Raw genomic sequence first — 24,799 nt, 5'->3', positions numbered from 1 at the left:
GGCCGTGGGGGAGCCGCCCCCCCGCTGTGGGGAGCGGGCGCTAACGGCTGGCGGGGCGGGGAGGCGGGTCTGTGCGTTGACCGGGCTTTTGCCGGTCACTTCTCGCCCACCGGGGGGCTTCGAGGTGTTTAACGAAATGCCCGGAACTGTCCGGTTTGCCCTCTCCTGAGGGCGCTTGCAAGGCTCTGCCCTCCCCGGGGCTGTTAGAGAGCTCCTGCCTTCCCTCCGCTCAACTGCCGTTTCGCAGTGCTCTGCCCTTACAGACAGTGCAATAAAGTATATCCCCCCGCGCACCCTGCTTGCCTGCGCCCTTATTCATAAGGCCTCTTGATAACATATGCTTGGAATTTGCATTTCCCTCCAACCCATTAAAATGATTTCTTTTTCCAGTTCTATACCATGGATATTTAATATGCATTAAAATGCTTGCTCTCTGAGGGGTGTTCCTACAACCCCCTATAGCAGGACCCATATATAAATTCAGTAGAGAGCAACTTTTTCACAAGGCTGGGGACGCCCAGATGAAGCAGATTTTGATAGATTTCATATATCCCATCACTGCAGTCTCAGGGGAGGGGTGTGTACGTACAGATCCCCCATGGGCTGTATATATAGCTCCCTGAGCACCATGACACAGCTGTCAGGTCTTCTTGAAGGGTAAATGGGTTTTGTGAAGATCCTCCTTCCAAGCAAGCAAAAAAGATGAACTCTGAAAATGGTTTCTGGTTTCATTTTCCCAGACAGGAGAGTGATGTCACTGATGTCCTCCTCCTTGATGGTGTCAGAGCACAGTGTTAGCTTTGTACTTGTGAGATGACTTCTAAGCCTTTCAGACTTCAAACTAGGGACTCCTGTGTTGCATCCGTGACAGAATCCTGTATCTGAGCCATGCTCGGATGGGCTGTGCACTGCTCTGTTTTGCTTGCAGGTGCAGGAGCAGCAGGGTTTTTGACACTGGCCTTAACAGCATGCTTTTCTTGGAGCATGCCGTGCCTCACTGGAGCAAGATCCCTAGCCTGAGGGATAAAATCATACAGGGAAGCTCTGTAAAGTAGGGAAGCTGTGAGGATTTGATGCACCTGAAAAGACTACTCTTTTCATACACAGTTTTGCTCTCAGCAGCAAAACCTGATTCCTTTTCTTCCCCAGTCTTCTGTAGTTACTTTAAATTCTGTAAGATGTCTACAACAGGAGTGAACAGAGGCTGTAATGAGAATAAATTCAAATGCCCATTAAGAAAACAAATTCTACTTGTTTAGACGTGGCTTGTAGACTTACAGTTTGCTTTTAGTAGGAGTGATAACAAATCTTCATGTGTGCTGCTTGCCATGTACATGTATCTGATCATGTGAACTAGGTGCCCCTTGCAGTTCTTGGCACTGCACAGCTGGGCAGCCTAAGGAGCAGTGGACAGTGTGGGATCAGATGGTGCTGCTGTGAGGTCTGTAGTTGCTTTCCAAAATTACACTTCTGTGGGAAAAAAAGCTGCTAAAATACTGACTGAAAATGGTATTTCAGTCATGGATTGGATATGTTTATCTGCTGTCCTAATGGTTTGGGTTCACAGACATGTCATTAAACTAACCCTCTTCCCCGCCAGAGCAATCTTGTATCTGATTATATCTCTTCCAAACTGCTGGAACTACTTAAATGTTTTTCTCTATTCTATTCTTGCCTCTGCTTTTTTCTCCTTTGCAAAAACATTAACGTTTGCTGCAAGGGATAAAAACATAAATAATACTACTGCCAACAGGACATGTGAGACCTGCAGAGGAATATGTGTTCGTTACAGCTCTCTGTAAGAATCTCTGAACCTGGAATGGAGCTTTTTCAAAGACTCAATTAACTTCTTGCCAAGTGTGACACAGGAGAGTTTTACATCAGGAGTGGTACATGGATTAGTGAGCAATGCTGTACTTCCTCCTTTTTCACTTATGGGACACTCAGTAATGCTGAGCACTGGCCCTCATGGGACAACACCCAGATTTTGAGTAGAAGCACAACACAGCACAAGGTGGTGGTCCGAGAAGGGATTCCTTGCTGCCTCTTTGGTTATTTAGTCAGAAGTGACAGCCTGAGCAGTAGGTTCAAATTTTTGTAAAAGTCTAACCAAAATTTAAGCAAACTTTAAAAATCCAGAAGCAAGTTTCTCCAGAACTGATGAAAACTGATTGATAGTGGCTCATCCATCCTTGCTGTTGGTGTCACTGTAAGATCATGATGCGTGCCTCAATATTTTCACTCTCTTCTGTGGTGAGCCTGAAGCTGAATCACAAGCTATGTCTCAAATTTCTGTAAGCATCTGTGAATCGTTTGAGCACATTAAGTTTTGTGGAATCTGATACGTGATTTCTGCTCTTATTCTCACTAAATTTCAGTGAAAGTTTCACCACTTTCTCTTGGTGCACAAATCTGATCTCTGCATCCACATGGAGCATTCTGAGTTGACAGCTACTGCCCTGAAAAGGACAGCGTGGATTTGACTGCTGTAATAGCACAAGTGGTTGATGAAGCAGCTTCTGTGGCAGCTGTTGTGTAGGAGACCTGGAAACTATTGTTCAGCAATGTGGGGTTTCTTTACAAATATTCTTTAATAAATATTTCTCTTTTTTTCATCAAATGACAGGTCAAATGCCAAGACTTTCTAAGGTCAATCTTTTTACTTTGTTCAGTCTCTGGATGGAGCTCTTTCCCTCGGCTGAGCAACAGAAAAAATCACAGGTAAAATGTCTATGTTTACCATGAATTGGTCTTTCTGAACACATGCTAATAGCTCCTGCAGTGTATTTAACCTAACAGCTCTTTACATGAGAGATAGTCCAGAGGGAAGAAAAAAAAAAGGCTGATAAGTGATTTTCAGATATTTATTAGAAGTAGAAAAAAAAATCACTGGTGAGAGAGAAATAGCGAAATGGTTAAATAGCATGCTATTTCTGAAGAACTTTGAAAGGCAAGGTATGCCTCGACAGGTGAAGCAAACAGTAAAAAGTGCTGGTGGGTATTTTGAAGAGCATAACAAATGAGGCATGGTGTATACTGTGTACTTCTTAGTATATACTAATTATAACGTTAAAATCAGTGTGGTCGATGGTGTAGAGATACTCTTTAAAATGTTGATGTTCATGATTGTAGAAGAGTTCTCTTATACGGTGGCGGTGCACAGAACTACTCGAAATGTTTGCTGTTCAAGAACATGTAGATAGCTACCTTGGTGACAGTGAAAAGAAGCCATCCTTGAGAATGGGTCTTCTAAATAGCTTCCAATTACTCTTCAAAGTAGAGAGGCATTTTCAGAGTGTCCTGGAACAGGGTGTTTCCTTTTGTGCTGAGTTCTTATTGTGCTCTTTAAAATGATCAGATCACTTCTTTGTGCAGAGCATAACCATGTGCTAAGATCCATAGCACATGTGTCAACCAGGACAAGAAAAGACAGGAAAATAATTTGAATGAAAATTAGGCCTAATTTTCAGAGCTTGGCATGTCCCAGAATGGATCTGAAAGAGAGGTGGATGAGCAGCGCCATACAGACTTCAAATGCAGTTTCAAATTTAGTAATTCAGTCAGGAATAGCACTTGAGTTATATGTAGGGCTTTAGTACAGCCTCATTTCTGTAACCACAAACAAATTGAATAATTTGCAGATCTAAGGCAATAGTGTTCTGGTAGCAGCTGGATTGCATAATGGGATCTGGTTTGCCAGCTTCATCAAACTAACCTGTATCCAGTTTCTTTGCAATACATGGGAATCCAGATATATAAGAGCTCTTGTCTGTGGTATGCAGACATTTTCCATGGAAGATTCTTTAGAACCATAATTCATTTCTGTAAATGAAGCGACACTAATAAAACTAGAGAAGCTATTGACTCCCAGGATGGTCAAGTTTAAGACAAACTAAATTCATGAGCGTTTCCAGATCTGGATGATTCAGAGGGGTTTTCAGCTATAGCTGACAGAAGATGCCGTTTCTGGGTTTTGTTACGGGCAAAGCAATGACCAGAAAAATCAGGAATTTGCGACAAGTCCCTATGTGAGGTTTGACAGGGACACAGCACTGGTATTAACAGGCACATGTAGAAACCACCACCAAAACCCCCCCCCCCCAAACCTGTGTAGGGGAAATGTAACAGAGATTGCTTAATGATTCATATCACAGTTTGTACTGAAGAGCTATATGCTTTGATCCTGGCTGATTACTGTTACCCAAGGAAGAGTGGTAACATCTCTGTGGACTTGATGTTGAAAAAAAGTAAAATAATAATAATAATAATAATGCATTTTTCTGTAGGTAAAGAAGAGTGGTCTAGTGGTGGTGAAAAACATGAAGATTATTGGTCTTCACTGTTCCAGTACAGACTTGCATGCTGGCCAGATTGCGCTCATTAAACACGGATCAAGACTTAAAAACTGTGATCTTTATTTTTCCAGAAAACCATGTTCGACTTGTTTAAAAATGATTGTAAACGGTAAGCAATGGCTGTAGTAGAGTAGAAGTAAATGTTATGCTTGTGATTGGTGGTATCAGAAAGCCTGTTTTCTCTTTGAACTGTCCCAGTTGTGAACACCAATCCTTAACTTGTGTAGCCTGCACTGGTATTTTCCACAAGGCTGAAAACAGTATTGTGCATTCCTGGAGCTGATGATCAAGAAACTAGGGTTTGCTACTGAGCCTCTATTTCTCTGTGCAACTGTTATTATTGGTGGTGCTTGTCTCTTGGTTGGGATGCATTGCTGAGATTCTGACATACCTGTTGCACTTTGCCAGAGCAACCCTAAGTCTGATGACTAGGCCTAGATTGCTACATTTTTCCTTGCCTTCTCATTGCTTGTCAGTGGCACAAGAGGAAGGGTGGTTTTTATGCAGAAATCCCAGGGAGGAGTTTCAGGTTTCCTTTTCCCAAGTGAGATGAAGACAAATCAGATTACTCACTTCTTGAAATGTCACCTGCTGGTACAGCCCTTCTGCAAATATTGGTTTTTAATCTCAGCAGCAATTTCTATTAGTGCCAACTTTTTTTGCATGGTGTTAAGGTATCTATTGTAGGTCAGATGCAAAATTAGGCTGTCACAAAGATCTCAGAAAGTAGGAAATTCCAATTTTTGTCTACAGTCTGATTATCAAGTCTGATAAATTCTTGATACTTGTATATGCTAGCGTTTTTGTTGTCCATATGCCACTGAAATAGCACTCATGGCCTTAAAGGAGTAAAAATAGGGTTATGCAATGGTGTGTTGAAAATAAAGTTTGTGTTCCACTGTGCTTACATGGTTCCTTTTGCTACGTTATCTTCTCTTCCAGCTGGGGTGAACAGGATTTCTTACTGGCCTGCAGATCCTGAAATCAGCTTGCAGAATGAGGCGTCCAATCCCATCACTACTGATGATGCAAAGCTAGATGCCAAAGCAGTAGAAAGACTGAAGTCAAATAGTCGTGCTCGTGTGTGTGTGTTGCTTCAGCCCTTGGTGTGCTATATGGTGCAATTCGTTGAAGAAACTTCCACCAAGTTTGATTTTATTCAAAAAATAGCAAAATCTCAGCCTGACTCAAATACTGACTTTTATACTGCATGTAGACAAGAGAGAATAAAAGAGTATGAAAGTTTATTCCTAATTTCAAATGAGGAAATGCACAAGCAGATACTGATGACAATAGGACTGGAGAACCTCTGTGAAAATCCATACTTCAGCAACCTTAGGCAAAATATGAAAGATCTTGTCTTGGTCTTGGCAACAGTGGCTGCCAGCGTCCCTGTCTTTGGATGTTTTGGATTTTACAACAGCGAACCACAACTAACAAACGAAACAGACCATCAGGGTTTGCCCCAAGAAATTGCAAGGCACTGTATGATACAAGCCAGACTACTTGCTTACCGGACAGGTGAGTTGTTACAGTAGTGGAGGAGGAATGGGTCTCAAGAATAGAGCGAGTTCCTGATTTCAGTCTTACTTCTTTCAAATACTTCCTTGAGCAAGCTGCTGAACGCTGCTCCTACACCTGTGAAAGTAGTAGTAAAAACTCCACAGGGGTACATAGTATTGTGTGTGAAAATACTGAAAGTTTCCAAGACAAAATCAGAGCAGGTATTTCACATACAGGGCAAGTAAAGCCCAGCTTGACAACATGTCCAACACCTGTCTGAAAATAGAATACAATGACATTTAAATTCTTCAGGCTGCTCCAAGGCTCTTTTTTACAGATGTTTCACAAGATGTTTCTTCAGAAAAGAGCAGTGAAATAATACCCTTCCAGGAGGGCAATAAGTACAGTATTAAGTTTCCTATTTCCAATCTTATTAGTGGAAGTGATTATATATCTGATAGGGGGTTCTTTGCAAAGATGCTGGACTTTTCACATGCAGGCTTTCAGGGTGGAAGGGTAGTTATTGACTGTCTTTTCATACAGATGATTTCTGTTAGCTACTTTATTCTGTCTGGATAGCAATACAGTAAACTGCTAAGTTCTTCTGGAGAACAGAACACGAAGACTTAAAACTTGGTGGTACTCCTTAGTGATATTTTTTTTCATCTAGATAGGAAAATTGCTTTTTAAAACCATTGTAAACAATTAAACAGCACATAGTTAAAGCTTAAAACAAAACTAATCCCCCAATATGCACACACAAAACCAACCTACCGAGTCAGGTGCTGAATGTGCCTTTTGACTTACTCAGACTGTTATTTGTAAAGATGAATCTTCATATTTTAGAACTTTTCCCTTTTTTGGTTTTGTTTGTTTGTTTGTTTATTTGTTTCTGTAGTTTTTTAATGTACCCTTCGCAAATTTGGTTACCCAAAGTTGCAGAGAAGATTATATTTTTAGAAGTAATTCAGAAGTTTCATGGAACCAGTTGTGAGGTTTTTGTACAACTACTGTTGTACCAAGCAAGATAGAGTGACCAAGCTTGAGTACTCATTCTAGGGGCATCAAAATTCAGTTTTATCTGTGCTCTTCAGCCTGGACTCAGGTCCGTTTTTTGAGTAAACTCTTATTCCAGTTTAGTCCTGGCATGGAATTAAAATAAATAACAGCACACACACATATTTAGATGCTTTACTTTATTATATAGGTGGATATCAGGGGAGAAAGATCATAGGATGCTTTCTACATTGGCTTAATATACATCAGTGACTAGCAAATATGCAGAATATAAGTAAAATCAGCCCTCATAAAACATGTCTTTGGCAGGAAAGACCCTCTGAGTGATTCTACATTGTAGTGATACTAAGGAATCACTAAGGAAATGGTTAATTAAAACATCTTCTACGCTATTAATCACTGGAAGCCTGAGACCTTTTCTTCTCCTTGATACGCTCTGTTTTAACTGGTCAAGACTCTCATCAACAGCTACTGGGGAAGATTTCCAAGTTCCATAAAAATCTTTCTAGTCACATAATGAAAATTCTGTTCCAGTCTTCCTGTGGTGGTGATAGGAAACACCCCCCAAAATCCAGTTGTTAACATTTTGTCTCTGAATTACATACAAAATGCAACTAATTTTAATAGGAATTCAGACCACAGAACCATAAACTTAAGGGATGGCAGAAATTAAGTAATTAAGTAGTAAACAACAAGGTTTTTATCAGTTTGCCATCTCACATCAGTGAACCTGTCTACATACATTCTTGGCACACATTTTCTTATCCAATATATGTATTGGTGGCTTTTTAACATTTGTGAACAAATGTATGTAGCAAAGTCTTAGAATGGCTGGCCTGGCAGTTAAAGCACGCCCAGCTTTTGCGCTAGACTCATATGACTTTGAAGCTCTTAATCCTTCTGCATTTCTTTTCTCCGTGAAGCACCAGTTGTCCATGAAGCAACAATGAATGTTAATCGTTATTCTAGGATGTCATATGTTAATGTATAGGTAATTTAGAAGTGCTTTATTTGTTATTTATGGCAAAAATGTTCTGTATTTTAGAGGATCATAAAACAGGAGTTGGAGCTATTATTTGGGCAGAAGAAAAATCAGTAAGTATTGAAAAATTACTTTTTCTTGCACTCACAAGTCATACACTTGTATCTGTTTTGAGCTTGTTATTTTGTTTTAAGTCTATGCACATGCATTTTTCATACACACTCCGCGCTATAGAAAGCTTGCACTTCTCATTCTTTAGTAATTAAGTTAATGATCAGTTCATTGTTATGCTGTCAAAATGAAGAGGAAGTATCAATGAGTTTAATAACTGCCACAGTGTCACTGCCCAGCTTTTCAGTGGCCTGATTCCCTGGTCATTGTCAGTTACTCCAGGTGTCCTGGCTACAGAGTTTTGTCACAGCTGCTAGTCAGGCAGCGTGTGCCTACTCTACACGGTGCCTCTTTGTAGCTGTTTTTTGGAGAGGTCTCAGTGCAATCATAGCCTGAGAGTCTCTGAGGATTTTTGTTGCAGTTGAAATGCTGTACTGGCTTTAGCACATTCCTTTTCTACAAATATTGCTACTGTGTTTTTTCCCATCCAAGCATAAAGTTTTTATTTCTTTATGTCTCTGATTATGCATGTTACCAATCCCAGGAAGCCTCAGCCTTCATGCAGCTGCAACATACTCTTCATTTGTTTTCAGCATTTCAGTGATCAACTGCTTATTGCTGTTTTGTTCCTTGTCCTGATTTCAATTGCTGATTGCTACTTAGTCAGCCCACTGGTCACTGGGTCTCTTGAGATAGGTGAAACAGACTCTGGCACATCAGGCACTACAGCTGTCTTTAATTTTGTAAATGGCAGAAAGGCTTAGGACTAAATCCGTCAGACTTTTTGCTCCTGATATCAGTGTTACTTGCTAAAAGGAGAGCCCCTAAAGCCTGGTGCAGTGTGTCCTCTGCAGTGTTGCAGTTTGCCCTGTGCGGCTCCTATGGAGCTTAATGGAGAAGCTTCATACAGGCCTGGAGCTATTAGCAAAAAATTAGTTCTCTTTTAACTGCTGTAACTTGGTATGAACTGACATTGCACAACACTTTGACTTAGTACTCAGTTTAAATGTCTCCAACTTTGATGCTTTGCTTACCGTTGCAGAGAAGCTGTGATGGAACAGGAGCAATGTATTTTGTTGGCTGTGGTTACAATGCCTTTCCTGTTGGATCTGAATACGCTGATTTTCCACACATGGATGATAAACAAAAAGATCGGGAAATCAGAAAGTTCAGATACATCATACATGCAGAGCAGAATGCCTTGACATTCAGGTAATGGGTTTATTTTTACCACAGAAAAGAATGAGACAGTTCAGAAACAATGCATGACAAATGCATGTCACTGTGATGAAGTGTGGATTGCAGTCACAGTTTTGTTTACACCTGTGATGTAGAACTTGGATGTGCATGGACACAATCATCTCCTGAGGTTTTGTCGGACTTCTTAAGTGAACTTGGTTTTTAAAGGATATTCATTCTAGTGCATGGCAGCTGTCCTTCAGATAAAGGCCACTGCCTCTGCTTACTGCTAGGACTGTGCTATAACCTGAAATACAGAACAATGGTGATTGTTGAGGCTTCCGACAACAATATGTGTGGAGAGGTGGGATGGGTGTTTTGTTCACAGATAATAAAACCAAATCAGATGTTGTTTATGTGTGCACTTCAGTAGGACTAAGTTGCTTCTCAGAGTACATAATACAACACTTTTCTTGGTCTTGTGAGGTATCAAGTTTGTCACCATTCAAATCTATCATCAAGATATAAACTCTGAAATTCTGTTTTCTGAATCCTTGTAGGTGTCGAGAAATAAAGCCAGATGAGAGAAGCATGATATTTGTGACAAAGTGTCCATGTGACGAATGTGTCCCTTTAATCAAAGGGGCTGGTATCAAGCAGATCTATGCAGGAGATGTTGATGCTGGAAAAAAGAAAGCAGATATATCCTATATGAAGTTTGGTGAACTTGAGGGTGTAAACAAATTTACAGTAAGTGTCTAAATATACTATATTCGAAAAACTCTGGGCAGCCTTGAAGGGGAGGGTGGAGTGAGCAGTCATCTGCAGCCAGCATAGAGGAGGGTTTTCCTGTGTTGTTTAGTCAAGTGAGTGGAGTGGAGAGGTTGCTTTGTCACAACACTGAGGAGAAGTGCTGTGCCATATGCCAGAAGGAGGGGCCAAGTGTGTCTGTTTTCTGTAATTTTGTTGCAGATTTCACTTTAACTCCTTGCTGTGTTTGAGGTGGTCTCTTCACACTCGGAAGTTCTCTCCCAGCCTCCCTGTCACAGCGCAGCAGCTGGTGTGGGAGATCCCTGTGTGATTTTGTAGGCCCTTCCAGCAGCACCTAAAAGAGCTGTGGTGGGTTTTGAAGGTGGCCAAGAGCACCTGCGTTCAGGTTGCTCACCATGACGAACTGCAGCAGTATCAGTTTGAGCAGGCTCACTTCCCCTTCTCAAGGGAGTAAGTGGCCATGTATCGCTTAATAGCTTTTTATCCACAAAGAAATGTGTGTTGGAAAGGGAGCCCTTCATTTCCCACCTCATCCCTAGTCATGCCTTAGAGTGAAGGATTGTAGGGTACTTTTTCATTCTCCCTTTGCTCTTTCTTCTGTCTTCTGGAATAAGTAAACTTTTTCTTCTTTTACCAGTGGCAACTAAATCCATCGCATACTAATGCCCTTGAATTCCATGACACCACTGCCAGGGAAAGTAAGTATTTTTTCATTAATTCATTTTATGTCTGCAATCAATAAGGAGGATCACATCTTAAACAAACCTTGAATTGCTCTGGGATTGATTAGTCTTAATTAATCTTGATTTTGATTAATTAAATCTTGCTATGAAAACTGTTCTGAGCTTTTTGAATAGATGAACTAATGGTAAGTCAAAATCATAAGCTTGTTTTAACAAATGCTTGGCATTGGTGCACATGTTACAAAATCTAGTAATACTGTTATATCATAGTCAACGGTAGGCTGGGTTGCACATAGATCATTTCAGACTGCTTTATCATGTTTTAAATTTTGTTCTATAAAAACTTTTTTTTATCTTGTGTTCTATAACAAGTGCCGTTCTTTTTCAAGAGAAATGGGACTCCTCCAAGTCATTTAAATATGTTCTGCAGAACATTTCAGTGTTTCTGTTATGAAGCAGAATCTATGCCAATGCTTTTCAATCAACATTTATTTTTGTGTGTATATATACACACCATAAAATCCTCATTGACCTGCACCCTGCAGCAAAGGAGCTGCCATCTTCTGAAAACAGAGTTTGGTTGAATCTTATGTTAAAGCCTTTTTCTGCTACAAAAGGTACCCACCATTGGCATCTACTGTCAGCTATCAGCCCTTAGAATGTTTCTCATCTAGAGGGGAAAATAATGTGGAAAAGGAAGCTAAATTTTTTTTGTGCCTCAAGCGTGAAGGTATGGAGCATAGAGACAGAGAGTTGGGAGTTACTCAAAGCATTGAGCACCATGCCAGGAGCATAAAAAAGACTGGAAGTGGTTTTTGTAGTATATGAATAACCATGTACTACAAGCTAATTCCTAACATGTAGTGAGCTAGATTAGTGGAGGAGTCTCTTTGTTAGCTATTTCCTTATTAGCCAGGAACAAAGGGGGGAGGGAAGGGCTCAGAATAGTGTTTATGTCATTAGTAATCACTGCAAAATGTTTGTCCCTCTTCCTTGCTAATGGTTTTTAGACCAAGGTGGAGAAATATTCATCCTGGGGTACTTTTTTTGACAACCTTTAACGGGGCTCATTTTTATAATAATATTTTCTTTGAGATTGTCTGCTTGCATTTTCAACAGTGAACTGTTTTAAGTTGCTATTTTTCCTTAGTATGTTTCTTTTACTAGGATTATTGCATGTTCCTCTGTATGGGAAAGAAGGCAAGCTCACCCACCCCAGTGTTATTCCAGTGCATCTGTATGTGTTGACTGTTTAGACTATGATTACTATTGTATTAATGTTTCACACATACTTTTTTTTCTTTAGATGGGGTCCAGAAAACAAAATCACTAGATGACCAGCAGCACCAAAACAAGAAACTGTGTCTTGGACACTATTGAATTATTAAGCACTTCTTCAGGCTTGCTCTGTACTTTTTATAATGCAGCCTGTTTGCACTTTCAAATAAGGAAGAGTTTTATTTATTGTTTGGAAAGTGATTTTTAGAATAAGTTTATTTATGATGTCTTAAATGTTTTACAGAATTACCTGAAGCTCTTTTTAATTTAGAAGTTCCTGGGGAAAAAATGCTGCTTGTATTTTCTGTGAAAGTAACTTGGTGGCTAATCATTGTTAAAAATGTTAAAAAAAATACTGAAAGTTTATTGGTGGGAATAATAAAATGGTATCTATTTTGCTTGTTGTACGGATTGAGGAAATGTAAGTTCTGGGCAAATGAAATGCAGAAATAAGCCCTAGTTCTTCAAGCACAATCATCAAGGAAATGGTAGATAAATAATCACTAGCAATTATTCCTGTTCCTGAAAGTGGCTTTTGCTTTTCAGTCTGCTTGTGTAAAGGAGACAAAGCCATTGGGATGGCAATCGTTGCTAGGTAAGTGATCTGGAGATCAAGCTTGTCTCTCAGACATAACCTCTTCCAACTACCATAGCAGCAGAGCTCTTTTGTTTTGTGATACTCCCACTGATGCTCTCTGTGCTTCCTCAAGGGCAGCCCATCTGCATTAATGGAGACAAGGATTAGCTTTGCTTTTTCTCAGCTTCTGGATGCAGACCTAAAAGAACTTAGTTGTATACAGCTTGCTGGCCCCTACATATAATGTGAAGATGGCTAGTGTTTAGGTTTTATGAATCTTCACTAACAAGCTGCTAGAACTACAGAAGCTAATGAAGTGCTGTTGTTTCTTAGATAGGATGATTTGTAGCAGTGGAATAGCCTGAATCTGTTCAGGTCCCGGTCTCTTGGGTGGCTGCACGTGGAGCAGGGGTGACATTCAAACAGCCGGTGAAACTGCAGTCTAATGTTGTGCTAGTTTTGAGGGGTGCTGGGTAGGTACCGGATAACCAGAACTGAGAGTTGTACCCAGCATCTTGTGAGAGGTCACTGTCCTTACAGCCATCTGTTTGCTGCTTTGAATACGACCTCTAGCTGTTTGTTTTAGCAGATGTTCTGAGACTTTCTGTTCACTCCTCTGCTGAGCTCTCAAGTGCAAACACCTTAAAGCTTTTTTTCTGCTGCTGCTGGCTTTTTGCCATGTATCAATGGCCTTTTCCCAGTTCTTTCATGCATCTTGTCTTTGCTGCCCTCCTTAAAGTCCTTGGAAAGGGAATCGTGCCTTAAGATGCTGCTGAGGTCCTCTTTGTTTCTTTTAGGCTTTGGAAAAGGTTGGAACTAGATAGAGAAACTGTGATTGGATAGTGTCCAAAGCACCCTTAACATGGCATTAATTACATGGAGTCTGTTCTCACCCAGTTTGGCTACTGGTCCTGTAACTTAAGATACACATCTCAATGCTCGGTGCTGCAGTGAGGAGTTATGATTCCCTGTGGCTCGTAGTATAACTTTGTTCTCGAGTACCTGGACTTTAGAACTGGGGAATGCTTATGTCCTCTTACTGCCCTGAGAATTCACTCTTACTGGAGCTGGAGAAGCTGCTGTTTCTCTGAGCCTCGTTAGGTTGAAGGCTACTCCAGGGCTGCTGGCTGGGTGCTGTGCCTGCAGAGTTAGCAGCGGAAATCCCATCGGCTGATCGGCCGACCTGCACCACTGCTGTCCCCCTAAGCAGGGTGCATACAGCTTCGCTTCTCAGAGCCAGGTAGTGAATGAAGGAGAACAATCTGACACTGTTTCTCAACTAAAGGAAGGATGGTGAAATCCATTTTTTCATCACACCACAAAAAGTGGTTTTTCACAGTAGCTCATGAAGAAATTGCTGAACTGCACTACAGGTTTTGTAATCTAGTGTGGAGGAAACCAGGTTCTGAATTTAGGACCAGCAGATCCAGCTGCCAGAGCTCTACACTCATTTAAGTTATTGTTCTGGATGCTGTACAAACCTCAGAAAGACAGTTTTTTTCCTCTCATCAAGTGTTATATAATTTTATTGTTTGTAACTTCTGTATGGAGTTGAAGTGTGGTGTTTCATAAACAAGATTATAATCTGGTTTTAATCATAAGTATTTTACTTTGTCATATTTCTCCCCCCTTGGTGTAAGCGTCTTGCATTAGAATAGTTACTGTTTGGCTACTTCTACAAATCAGAAGAACACTGTTCAGATTAGAGTAAAAAGTCTGTCCCACTCCACCCAATGAAACCTTCTTGTTTCTATAATCCATGAGCAGTGCTCTTCTCCTTGAGGTAGAAGCAGAGAAAAAAATGGGGAGGTTTAAGGCCCCTTCAAGTTTTATACTGCTCAATCAGCTGATATCAAAATCAGTAAAGAAGTCTGTGTCTTTATAGGAACAGCTGAAACTGAAAAGTCCCTGAAACAACATAGGTACATGGAAAAGTAAATCAAGATACAAGTCAAATATTACATGCATTAAATAACTACACTGCAGTGAATGCTGCTGATAACCTGGACTTCATGAGGAGTTAAGTTTCTACATTTACTTTTTATCGTTTTTTAAAAAGAGGATTTTTCTACAAAACTCTCCTTGAAACTTGGAGTTGCTTGTAAGGCTGAAGGCTTGGAAGTCTGGCTTTATTTCTGTCTTGCCGTATTTCTACAGATTCCTCCAGAAGCTCACAAATTTCTGTAGGCTCTGATTATCAGTATAACCCTACTTCTTTAATTCTTACTGGGATTACAAAGTAGGGTCTTCATCCCAGCCAACAGGAACAATGTGCACAGGGTTTCTCTCCCAACCCACGGACTCTGTAGGTGCTGCTGTGCATGTCATCTGCTTACCAGGGGGAGCCACGGAAGGCTGGACATCTCCTGCAGTGCTTATTTTGCAAATGAACTCTAGAATGTTTGTTTCTTATGTAAAAACTACAATGTATTTAAAATTAAGAAATGTAAAAGCTATATATTTTATATATTGTATGAAATGTCCATATGTGTTTTGAGTCTCTTCCCTTCATTTCAGAGCAGTCATTTTAACTGCAGGTATTAACTATCACAATAATTTGACGTCTTGGTTGAGAATTACAGAAATTCCCTGTTAATTGTCTGCCTTACAGCAAAACTTGTTTTCTGCTAATAAATTAATCTGACAGTAAGTACTGAAGGGTATTTTTAAGTGCTTTGGGTTATTAGAAACATTCCAGAGTGCCCTGAAACCCTCACACCTTTCCCCGCCCAGTGCTGCCCTTGCTCCCACAGTGCCGGCAGTTTGCTGACCCACACCGCCTCCCTCTGCCCTGCCTGAAGAGCTCCCGCCAGCCCTCCTTGGCCCCGCCAGCACTAAGGAGCGTTAATTCCCTCTTCCTCGGGAGAGTGAGACCTCCTCGGGGGCACTGTGTGAGCGGCCACCTCCACAGCCTGTTTCTTGGTTGGAAGGTGGGTGAAGCTTTGACCGTCCAGCAGTAAAACAGGTCCCTGGTGCGCCCCCCGCCCTGCTGCCCTGGCCGGCCCCCACGGGCACACAGACGGTCTCGATTCGAAGTCGTGGCAGAGGGGCGATCGTGGTGGTGACCAGGGATAGAGCTACGCCGGCCAGCGATGTGGATGAGGGGGAGTGATGTTGCAGACGATGCTGAAGGCCGGAGCCATCCACCCAGCTCTAGCCCGGGCACAAAGACGCTGGCCCGTTAGCCAGCGGAGCGTGTTCGGGCTAGGCCTACGGTGCGATTTCCTCTTTAACTTCATCCGAAGGGAATCCACTCAACACGCTCCCAGGCCAGCCCGTGTCACAGAGCTACACACAGTAAGTGGGGACAGACGGGAGATGCATTTCAGAAGCACTCCTGGAGGGAAATGTCACTGTAGACACACAGTGAGCAGCAGTGGGACACAGCCAGCCGGGCTGGCAGCGGCTAATGCATGGCTAATGCAGGGCTGCTCTGAAAGGCCTTGCAGTCCTCTAAATAGATATTTTTGTTTCAGCCATTCTGCCTGTGAAGCTTCAAATATCTGTTTGGCTTTAATTTGTTAGATCCAGTAAGTGACATATTACTTGGAGACTAGACAAGAAAAGGCGGCAGATGGTGCGTGACGATTTCTAATAAATCTGGATTACACATCATTAATGAAGGTGGCCATGGAGCCACGTACACAGAGCTGAACCCCATTCTGCACAGAAAGGTAACGGCAGAGAACTGTTGTCAAACACTTGCTGATCTTCCTTGGGATCCTGCTGTTTGCCCAGACCTACATAGCTATCTGCTCATATGCCAGTTTTGTGTGCTGCGTATATATTGTCCTGGTTTTGGCTGGAATAAAGTTAATTTTCTTCCTAGTAGCTGGTGTAGTGCTGTGTACTGTTCTCAGGGATTGGCTGGGCATAGGGGCAGTGAGTGGTGAGCAACAGTAGCTTGGAGCACTTGTTTTGTATATTCTGGTAGTAGTAGTAGCAAGTTGTTTCCTTTTCTGGCCTATTAAACTCTTTATCTCAACCCACGAGTTTCACTTTTTTTTTCTCTTCCCACAGGAGGAGCTTAGTGAGCGAGCAGCTGTGTGGTGTTTAGTTGCCGGCTGGGGTTAAACCACAACACGTATACACAGGCGATACCTAGTCTGAAGCATTTTCAGGTATTGGGCAGAATGTGCCGCGCTGTGTTTCGCAGTTTAGTTCCCTCTCTGATGGGAAAGGGGCTGCGAGCACAAGGCAGCTTCCGCTGGAACCCACCTCCTCCTGATGACGCGCTGGATACGAGTAGAGCCCAGAAAGGGCCCGTTCCTTTCGTGACAGGCCAAAACGGTCTCTTCAAACTCAGGGCGCTGACGTGCGGCAGTGGCGTGCGGTGCTGGTGGCTGGCAGAGCCCAAGCCCCGCGGCGAGCGGGTGGAGGTCAGCCCCAAAAAACTTTCGGAGGGGTTGTGTGTGTAAGACCTGCTGCGATGGTTCTGTGCCCGGCTTAACGAGGCCGAGACGGCTCCTGTGTGGCTCCCTAGCTCTAAAGCGGGCCTATTTAGCCCTAGCTGCGGCAAAGCCGGCTCCCGCTCCCCAGCGGCAGGAATTGAGGGTGCAGGGCTGCGGCGTAGCCGTGCGGGGGGGCTATTGGCAGCGAAACGGGCTGGGCCAGGCGCTCCGGGGCGAGGGACCGCCCGGGGCCGGTGTCTGTAGGTCTAACCGCAGCAAGGATGTGTTTTGCCACGAATATTTCAACAAGCGCCTAGAGAATCCTGCTCCCGCGGGTGTGCTGATGCTCGTTGTAAGTGCCAGAACACTTGAGACAGCTCAAAAACTCATAAATAGGAAGGGGGGGGGAGATGGGGATGGGGTGACTGTCATGCAGGTAAAGGGTGTTGATTGGCAACAGCACAGGCTTAACCGTGTCTGGGCTAGGAACAGGCATGCAGAGGAAAGCGCTGAGCACAGTTTTTTCCCTGGGGTATTTTGCAGTGTGACATTTATCATCTGTTTGTACCTGAAATTTTCCACTTGGCTTTCCTGAGGAGCCAGGCTCTGCCTCAGCATGGGTGCCGTCCTGAAGCTGCAGGGCCGCTGTGCCTTCTCACTGCTGTGGAAGGGATGGGGTCTGTTCCAGCTTTAACATCGATGGAACATCTGCAACGTGTTAACCGCTGGCACTAGGGAGGTGTATTAACAACAACAAAGCCTTTGCAGTTTGCCGGTGGTTTTCTTCTCCTCCTTCACTTTCATTGCTCAACTATACTGTGGCTCTGGTGAGATCACCTTACTGCTTTGCCAGTAAATTTTCCCCCAGGGCAGCTAAATTTCTAAAATTTCTAACCTGAAGGAGAAATACAGGGTTGAAGAAGCCTGGGGAGACCATGAAGCATTTGAATAATAACTTTAGCAAGAGCCAGGCCCTAGGGATGTGTCATAAAAATCCCAGCATAGACATATGTCCGTCTGTCCGTCCGTCCGTGTCCCGTCCCATCCCCCGTCGTCCCCCCCCAATATTTCAGAAATACCTGAAAGATACATGCAAGATAGTATGAATGCCGGTACATTCACCTGCAGTTAGTCTTTCATTCCCATTGTGGGGCAAGACAGATTTAGCTAGAGAAAACAAAACCCAGTAGAAGCAGAGGAACTTTGCTGCATGGCTAGAAGTGGTATTTATTAGCAGGAGAGCTGGGTCTTTTGTTGGAATGAACATATGTCTTTCCTCGCTTCGCAATGCCTGCCATCCCCTGGGACATGCTGCTGTCTTGCCTGCCAGTCGGCCTGTCCCCAGTGTCACTTTCCTTTGAGCCTCTGACAGGAAGCATGAGCCACTGCTGTCAGCCCACAGCGAGAACCTGCTCTATCCCATGAGCTAATTGTGGCTCTGCCCTTGACACTCCTTGGGGCACAAGGCGAGTCCATCTGTGAGTATCATTTTTCCCCCACACCCAGCTTTAAAACGGGGAGGAGGTGCCATTCTCCACTTCCCCCGTGGGGGTTTGTGAGACCTGCTCCCTGCAGGCTCCTGCTTGCCCTATGCACACAGAGCCCTCGGGCATCTGACCATCTGCCCAAGCAAATGATGGGTTTGTTTGCTCCCTGCTAGTCGCTGGGGCAGGGCTGTGCCTGGGTGTGCCGCCTGCTGAAAAGCAAACCCTGACTGCATGTTTGCACAAAGCTCTGAACAGATGCAACGGGCTCTGCTCTGACAAAGGTATTTTTAAATCTGCTCCAAACCCTCATCAAGCCAGCTGTTCTCCAAGGAGTTGAAGGGCATTGCCAAAGCTGTGCGTTAGTAGAGGTGACATGCCCAGCGACATGGAAATAAAGGGTTTCTATTCATAAGAGTTGAGCAAGGCACTTCATGGCCCCAAAGCCATGGTCCTGCTTTCTCTGTGCCCTCACAAGTACCTCCATCCATTAGCAGACTGGCAACTCTCCCAAGGACAGCTGCACTGGGGAGTTGGGTGGGTTTTGTTTCTTTAACTACAAGGAGCGGGGCTATGGTGCCGTGACTGGGCTGGCACCTGTTGTGCAGCCAAAAGACTGTTCATACCTGTCGGTGGGCAGATGCTTGCTGTGTCCAACTACTTGTAAAACCTGAACATGCTGGAGGTGCCTGCTGGCACAGCATAACAGTTCAAACACACACATTACATGTTTGGCCATGGCACAATGAGGCTTTGTTCCCAAATCTGCACTTGGGGGAGAGGATCTGAAGAAAAGCACACACCGTCCCATAGCCCTGTGAGCATCACTGCCAAGAAGCAAGCCAGACACACCAAGGGAGGGAGGAGGTGAGGCACCATGGGGCACACGCTGGGCCGTACCTCACATGCTGCACCACAGCAAATATCTGCAGTCTCGCAGATGGGCCAGGCAGCGCGATGCTTTCCTGGCACTTATAAGGGTCAGTAGCAAAGTCCTTCCAGCTGTTCCCAGTGCCATACAGTGATGAAAAAAATAGCCACTGGGCCCTTGTAGCAATGGCGAATTGCAGCGTTCAGCTGTACGAGGCAAGGCAGATGGCTGTCTCACAGGCTGTACCAGGACACCCACTGACCCATCCCCAGCACACCAGTCACTACTAAGCCAGCTAGGTGTGGGTGTTGGGGGCAGTCCCCTCCCCACAGTGGCACGGCTGGGCATGGCCATGGCTTGGCCAGAGTCGAGCTGGCGCTGCACCCGAGGCACAGGCTTTCCTCATGCTGCGACACAGCCCGAGGTGGAAAAGCTTATTTTCACTGTGGCTTTGCAAAGCCACTCACACCCGGTGCCATAGGAAAGGGGTTGTTTGTTTGGTTTTTCCTCCTCCTTTCACATTCCTGGAAAGAGGGGCCAGCTCGAGGCAGGCGCTGTGGAGCGGGACCATGAGTCAGGAGGGCTGGGCTTGCCGCCCGCCTCTCCCTGGGGCTCTCAGGGGAGCCAGGCCAAGTCACAGCCCTGTGAGATGCTTAGCTTACAGCGGAACCACACGGCCAGAACTGCTAACCTCGTCCTGGGTTTTTCCTCAGCCTTGTCCCATGCTGCCTGCCTAGCACCCACCGTGCTCAGAGCTGTCTTGGACCATTGCTACCTTGTGTGGCCTCACGCGCCGCAGGCTGATCGATTCCAGCCTTTGCTGGAGCCAGGGCTCCCCTTCAGCGTGGGCTGGGGTGGCGGGGCCTTTGGCTCCTTCTCTTCCCCGGGCCACAGCAGCTCTCACTGGCAGGATTTTCTCTCTTGCTATGGGGTTGGACCTCCCGCTAGAGGCTCTGGGACACCTCTTGCCCAGCCTTAACAACTGTGCTGCTCCATGTGTATGGAGTACATGTGCAGGAGGCCTGAGTGAGTAACTCCACAGCTCACTGGGTTTGTCACTCAGTGGGAGAGGAGCCCTGGATTTGCCCTGAACAGGTAGAAAGACTGGCTGAGCTCTCTCTTAAGGTGATGGCTGGAAGGGGGAACATATCAGTTACTGAGAGTGGGCCTGCATTTAGGCCAAAACCTGAGGTGAACCAGCAGGCCCAGGACTTGGGCTCCAGCAGGGAAGGCCCGTGGGAGCCTGCGTTCCTCACCGGGCATCAGTGAGTGCTGGGTGGCTCCTGCTCAGATCCCAGAAGCGCTGCAGCCCAGCAGAATTTCTGCCAGCTATCTGCTCTGACAGGAAAGCAGCTGGCCACTTCAGGTTCATCAGTGTAAGAGCTATGAAACAGGCTTTCATTGCTTGGCAGTAAATGCAACAAATCCTTATGGTCTACATAATCCCTCAGGCGCTTGATGCTGTTCAGCTGCAGACAGAGTGTACAAGTCCAGTGGGTGATGCTCAAGGCAAACACAGAGTGGGCTTCACCCAGGGAAAGTGGCAGGTGCCAAAATGAAAGTCCAAAACAGATAGACAGCCGTGGAAACCTATATTTTTAAGCAAGAGTGTTTAGTCAAGAAGAGGGAGACCTAGGTATAAATTCCCTTTCATGTCACAGAGACCAAACCCCATATCCCCTCTGCCTTATAACAGCCTTCAACACCAGCCATAAGGTGTTCTGCAGGAAGATGCTTCCAACCAAAATGTTGAAGTGCTTCTGCTTCAGACAGAAAAATGAAGCAATTTTTGGCCCAGAGAAAAAAAACCTCTCTACTGACCAAACATCACTGCACCCTTTGGAAAGAGACCTGGGTTCTTTGAGCCCCGCTCCAATTTCATAGACAAGAGCAAAGGACACACTAGACAACAAATGGGTTCCAGATCTCCTCTCCCTCGTGTGAGTGCTTTTGTCATTAGATTACAAGGGCCAAGCCCATTCTTTCCTTCCCATCTGCTCTTGTCCCTGGAGCATGCAGATTAAGAGGCTCAGGAGGTGTTAACGCCCACATTTCTTGAAGGCCAGAGTCCTGCATCCTCCCCCGGGTTCACACCTGCTGGTGTACATGCCATTGCAGACAGGGGAAGCTGTTGCCGCTTCCAATCGCATTTCTCTGATTTCAGCTCAAGCTGCCCAAATCCCAGGACAGAAGCTTATGGTTCAAAGATTCCTGGCACTCTGCTGTATCAAACAAGGTTTTATGTGCAGGATCGTACATCGCATGTTGGCAGAGATTCATTTGTACGATCCAAACCCCCCTGAATGCTGGGTGGGGATTGGAATGGAGAGGCTGCAGTCCAAGCATCTTCCAGCTTTCTTCCTCCAATTTCTTTCTCTCTCCAGACTACAATCTTCTTCCCTGTCCTCACTCTGATGAACTGTGTCCTGCATTCACACAGCTCCCCCAGATATTAATTTCAGAAAAATTGTGAGTTCCTGGTGGGAGCAGTCGCTTAGACAGAAGAACCACCTTAACTGAATGCACCAAAGGAAATTGGGGAGTTCTATCGTTATTTCAAAGTTGCTTTATAAAATATCTCATTTTCATTTAATTAGCAATGTGTCCCCACCTGCTGTGAAATATTATTATGGTGCTTGATTTCATCTTCACCATTTGTTTTGTTTTTTCTTCTTTCAGAAAGCTAAGCAAGTCAAGCTCGGGGAAGACTCAATTACTTTGAGGTGTGTTGGCAATATCTACGTCAAGACCAGCTTCTTTTACCATAAGCTGCCAGGGACCTGGCACAAGTAATTTCACTGTAAAACCACTCCTCTCTTTGCCCTCTTTCTCACAGAGACACATGCACACAGATCCCTTTTTCACAAACCCCCCTTACCACTTGCTCGTGCGGTCTGATGCGTGTGCTCCCTGGGAAAGGCTGCCTTTGCAGGGATGGGCCCATCGCTCGGGTGCCCGTTGGCCCGCCACATCACTGCCTACACAAACACCGGCGTATGGGTGTAACCTCACTCCTCATATTACAGCCAGGTTTTGACACCTTCGAGTGCTCTTCTGTGTCCAGACAGCGCAGACAAGAGCAGCTCACAGCACTGACCACCCTCGCAGATGTGCCGGGCACCCCTGCATGGGTTGCCCTCACGTTGTCACAGGCAGGTATACCCCAGCAGTACACCATTAGACACTTTTTCCGAGCGTGGGCTGGAAGCCCGATGTTCTCATGTGACTCCAGAGGCTGAGGCAATGGACACGTGTCTCTTTGTTAATCCAGCCCTGGAGATTGGCCCAATACCAGGAGCTCAGAGCGCAACCAAGCGCCCTTCAGTTTCAGGCTCCAAATCTCAGAGGACTTAAATGATCAGCTCTCAGGACTGCGATTCTAGAGACAGTCCTTTATTGACCCACGAGCTACCACTGATGGCGAGCACTACCCACAGGGCTGGGGGAGATCACAGTCAGGCTAAGCTGGCCTGCAGCCTGGGTTGCCAGGCTCCGTGCCAGCCAGGGCTGCAGATGCGATGCTTGCGGAGTGCATTAGCTCTGAAGAAAGTTCTCAAGCTCCCTCTCCCTCTCCATCTGTTGAAACTGGTTGGCAAAGGAGAGATAAAATTTAGCTTCATGAAGTCTGGCTATACAGAAAGGCAAGAGGAAAAAAACAGAGATAGAAATAAAGGGTGGTCAGTAACCATGCCTTTAATAGCTTGTAAATATATTTTTTTTTTAATTCCAGGCAACTAAGATGTACATTTGTGTATATTTGACATCTGAAAAAAACACGAGTCCACAATCTGTTCCATTTCATCTCTTTTCTAAAGCACATAAATTAAAGTATCAGTCACCCCAATATACAACAGTTTTATGAAGGAAAAAGTCTTGTTCTGTTTTTACAATTCAGTGTCACCTTTTTATCCGAAGCATTAGCTAGAGTTTTAGCTAGATAACTGTCTTACAACAAATAGGAAAACTCAGAACTTAGGCTGTCCAGAAAAATTCAAGAAATTTCCACTCCTTGCTCTCAAACTCCACTTCCTAATAAAGCAAAGTAACATTTTCATTTCCCACTAGAAAACAAAAGACCCCAAAACCCTCTTCAAACACACCTGGGAAACACTGCTTGGACCACAAAGCTTATATAAACTTAAAACATTAACAGTGCAATGATTTCCCCTTCTACAACTTCAACGCAGAACCTGAATTCACATCAGGATGAACAAGGACAGAAAACACCAGGCCTTCGGAGCCTGGGGCTGCTTAAATGACCTCTCACAGTTGATTTAGGTATCCGATACACACTCTAAGCTTTGAGAGCTCCTGTAGACTCGGGGACCCCAGGCCACTCAGCAGTTCAGGCTGAGGCCGTTTCAGTGTCCCCTCAATGGACTTGGCTCAACCCCACCTCACACAGCCAGGATTTGAATCCGGATGGGAAGATACTGAGCACCCTCCTCTCGCACTGGTGCTGGGGCCCAGCACTTGGCATGATTCAGCACGTAGCTCCAGCCACCACCCAATATCATTCCCACTGAAACTGGGGGCAGACTTCTTGCTGATTTTAGTAGGTGCTGGATCACTTTATTAGCAATACAGCACGGGCCTTGATGAAGGAGGGTTGCTCTTGTCTTCTTCCCATTTGGGGGGTACATGGGCACTGCATACCTGGGGCTGCTCCTCAGCACTCTGCTTGGGAGCTGGTGGGAACAGCCTGTGCTCTAGCCCAAGGTAGATCATGTACAGGAAAATGGGAGGCAGGCACAAACAGCTCATCTGGCTGATGTCTTCATCCGTTCCCTAGCACTGAATAGAAAACCTCCTATCTAGGGGAAAAGAAAACTTGAAAGATGAAAGAACACAAAAATAAAGCAAAAACGTGACCTTTACTGCTTTTTCATGTCTCACTGTTTTGACTAAAGAACCCGATCTATAAGTGCAGCTAACTCCAGAGACGAGCATACTCTTTCACAGTCTTGTGTGTGCAGCACTAGAACAAAGTCACAACTACAGGTGCGAAGGAACAATGTTACAGTCCTCAGAAGACCTACTCTGTGCACTCACCAACAGCTTGAGTTTGCTGATAAAGTTAAGCAAAGAGGTTCATTCTTCTTGAGCACAAATGAAAATCTGTCAAACCAGCTTCTATTACAGAGAGATTCTAAACTGACATAAATAATTATGGTCTTGATTAAAAATAATATATTATTCTCAATTTTTGGTTTTTTAGTTTTCATGTAAAACCCCTATACTCTTGACATCTAGGAACAAAGACAAAATAAAAATCAGGCACTTGCTGTGCCTTCTCAAGCACTACTGTGGTGTTTAAGGGACACAGAGGAATTTAACAAATGAGATTAATGCCTACAGTGGAAAACGAGAGGAGTTCTTCATGCCGTTGGTTTTTTCAAGTCTCGGATTTGCTTGATCAGGTAGTTCTTCTCATCAGTGAATTGTTCGTCATCCATCCTCTCTTTCTGGAAATTGCTCAGAAACTCAATTAGCTTGGGTTGGTTTTTCAACAGGATCTCCACAATAGGCTGTGTTTTGTTTGGACTGGCCACAAAAACCTAACATGCAAACAAACCCAGGCACAGCGGGACCGGGGC

The 24,799-nt window shown here is 44.5% G+C and overlaps 2 protein-coding genes across 7 annotated transcripts in view; one reads left to right on the top strand and one right to left on the bottom strand.

Moving 5' to 3' along the window:
* The first annotated feature begins 2,584 nt into the window (after positions 1 to 2,584).
* CDADC1 (cytidine and dCMP deaminase domain containing 1) lies at positions 2,585 to 15,095 on the top strand. 2 transcript variants are annotated; one of them, XM_026855776.1, is made up of 9 exons: positions 2,585 to 2,721; positions 4,287 to 4,464; positions 5,298 to 5,876; positions 7,921 to 7,970; positions 9,011 to 9,180; positions 9,708 to 9,897; positions 10,556 to 10,616; positions 12,426 to 12,474; positions 14,342 to 15,095. In XM_026855776.1, the coding sequence occupies exons 1-9, from the start codon at positions 2,620 to 2,622 to the stop codon at positions 14,349 to 14,351; spliced, it is 1,389 nt and encodes a 462-aa protein (XP_026711577.1). In that variant the 5' UTR covers positions 2,585 to 2,619; the 3' UTR covers positions 14,352 to 15,095. The 2 variants fall into 2 exon arrangements, with proteins under 2 accessions (XP_026711577.1, XP_026711567.1); XM_026855766.1 differs by lacking the exons at positions 12,426 to 12,474; positions 14,342 to 15,095 and adding an exon at positions 11,908 to 12,277 and having other exon boundaries at positions 2,590 to 2,721.
* A 7,775-nt stretch (positions 15,096 to 22,870) lies between these two features.
* Positions 22,871 to 24,799, bottom strand: part of CAB39L (calcium binding protein 39 like) — a 66,043-nt gene continuing 64,114 nt past the window's right edge. For 4 of the 5 annotated variants that reach the window (XM_026848465.1, XM_026848474.1, XM_026848494.1 and 1 more), the window contains one exon: positions 24,169 to 24,760. In XM_026848465.1, coding sequence (XP_026704266.1) covers positions 24,581 to 24,760 — 180 coding nt within the window. In that variant the 3' untranslated portion in view covers positions 24,169 to 24,580. Of the gene's footprint in view, positions 24,761 to 24,799 lie in introns of all 5 variants that reach the window. The other variant, XM_026848457.1, reaches the window with a different exon arrangement.

Source organism: Athene cunicularia, assembly GCF_003259725.1.
Source record: "Athene cunicularia isolate RWA chromosome 1 unlocalized genomic scaffold, athCun1 chr1_part1, whole genome shotgun sequence".
NCBI classification, from domain to species: Eukaryota; Metazoa; Chordata; class Aves; order Strigiformes; family Strigidae; genus Athene; species Athene cunicularia.
Note: the sequence above shows the minus strand (reverse complement) of the source record. Positions and strands in the feature narration are given on the sequence as shown.

What these genes read in the sequence shown, in the direction of transcription:
- CDADC1 (XM_026855766.1), top strand. Translation starts at nt 2,620, where the DNA reads ATGACAGGTCAAATGCCAAGACTTTCTAAGGTCAATCTTTTTACTTTG. An exon ending in TTTAAAAATGATTGTAAACG is followed by an intron (nt 4,465 to 5,297) that starts GTAAGCAATGGC and finishes CTTCTCTTCCAG; the next exon opens with CTGGGGTGAACAGGATTTCT. An exon ending in ACTACTTGCTTACCGGACAG is followed by an intron (nt 5,877 to 7,920) that starts GTGAGTTGTTAC and finishes TCTGTATTTTAG; the next exon opens with AGGATCATAAAACAGGAGTT.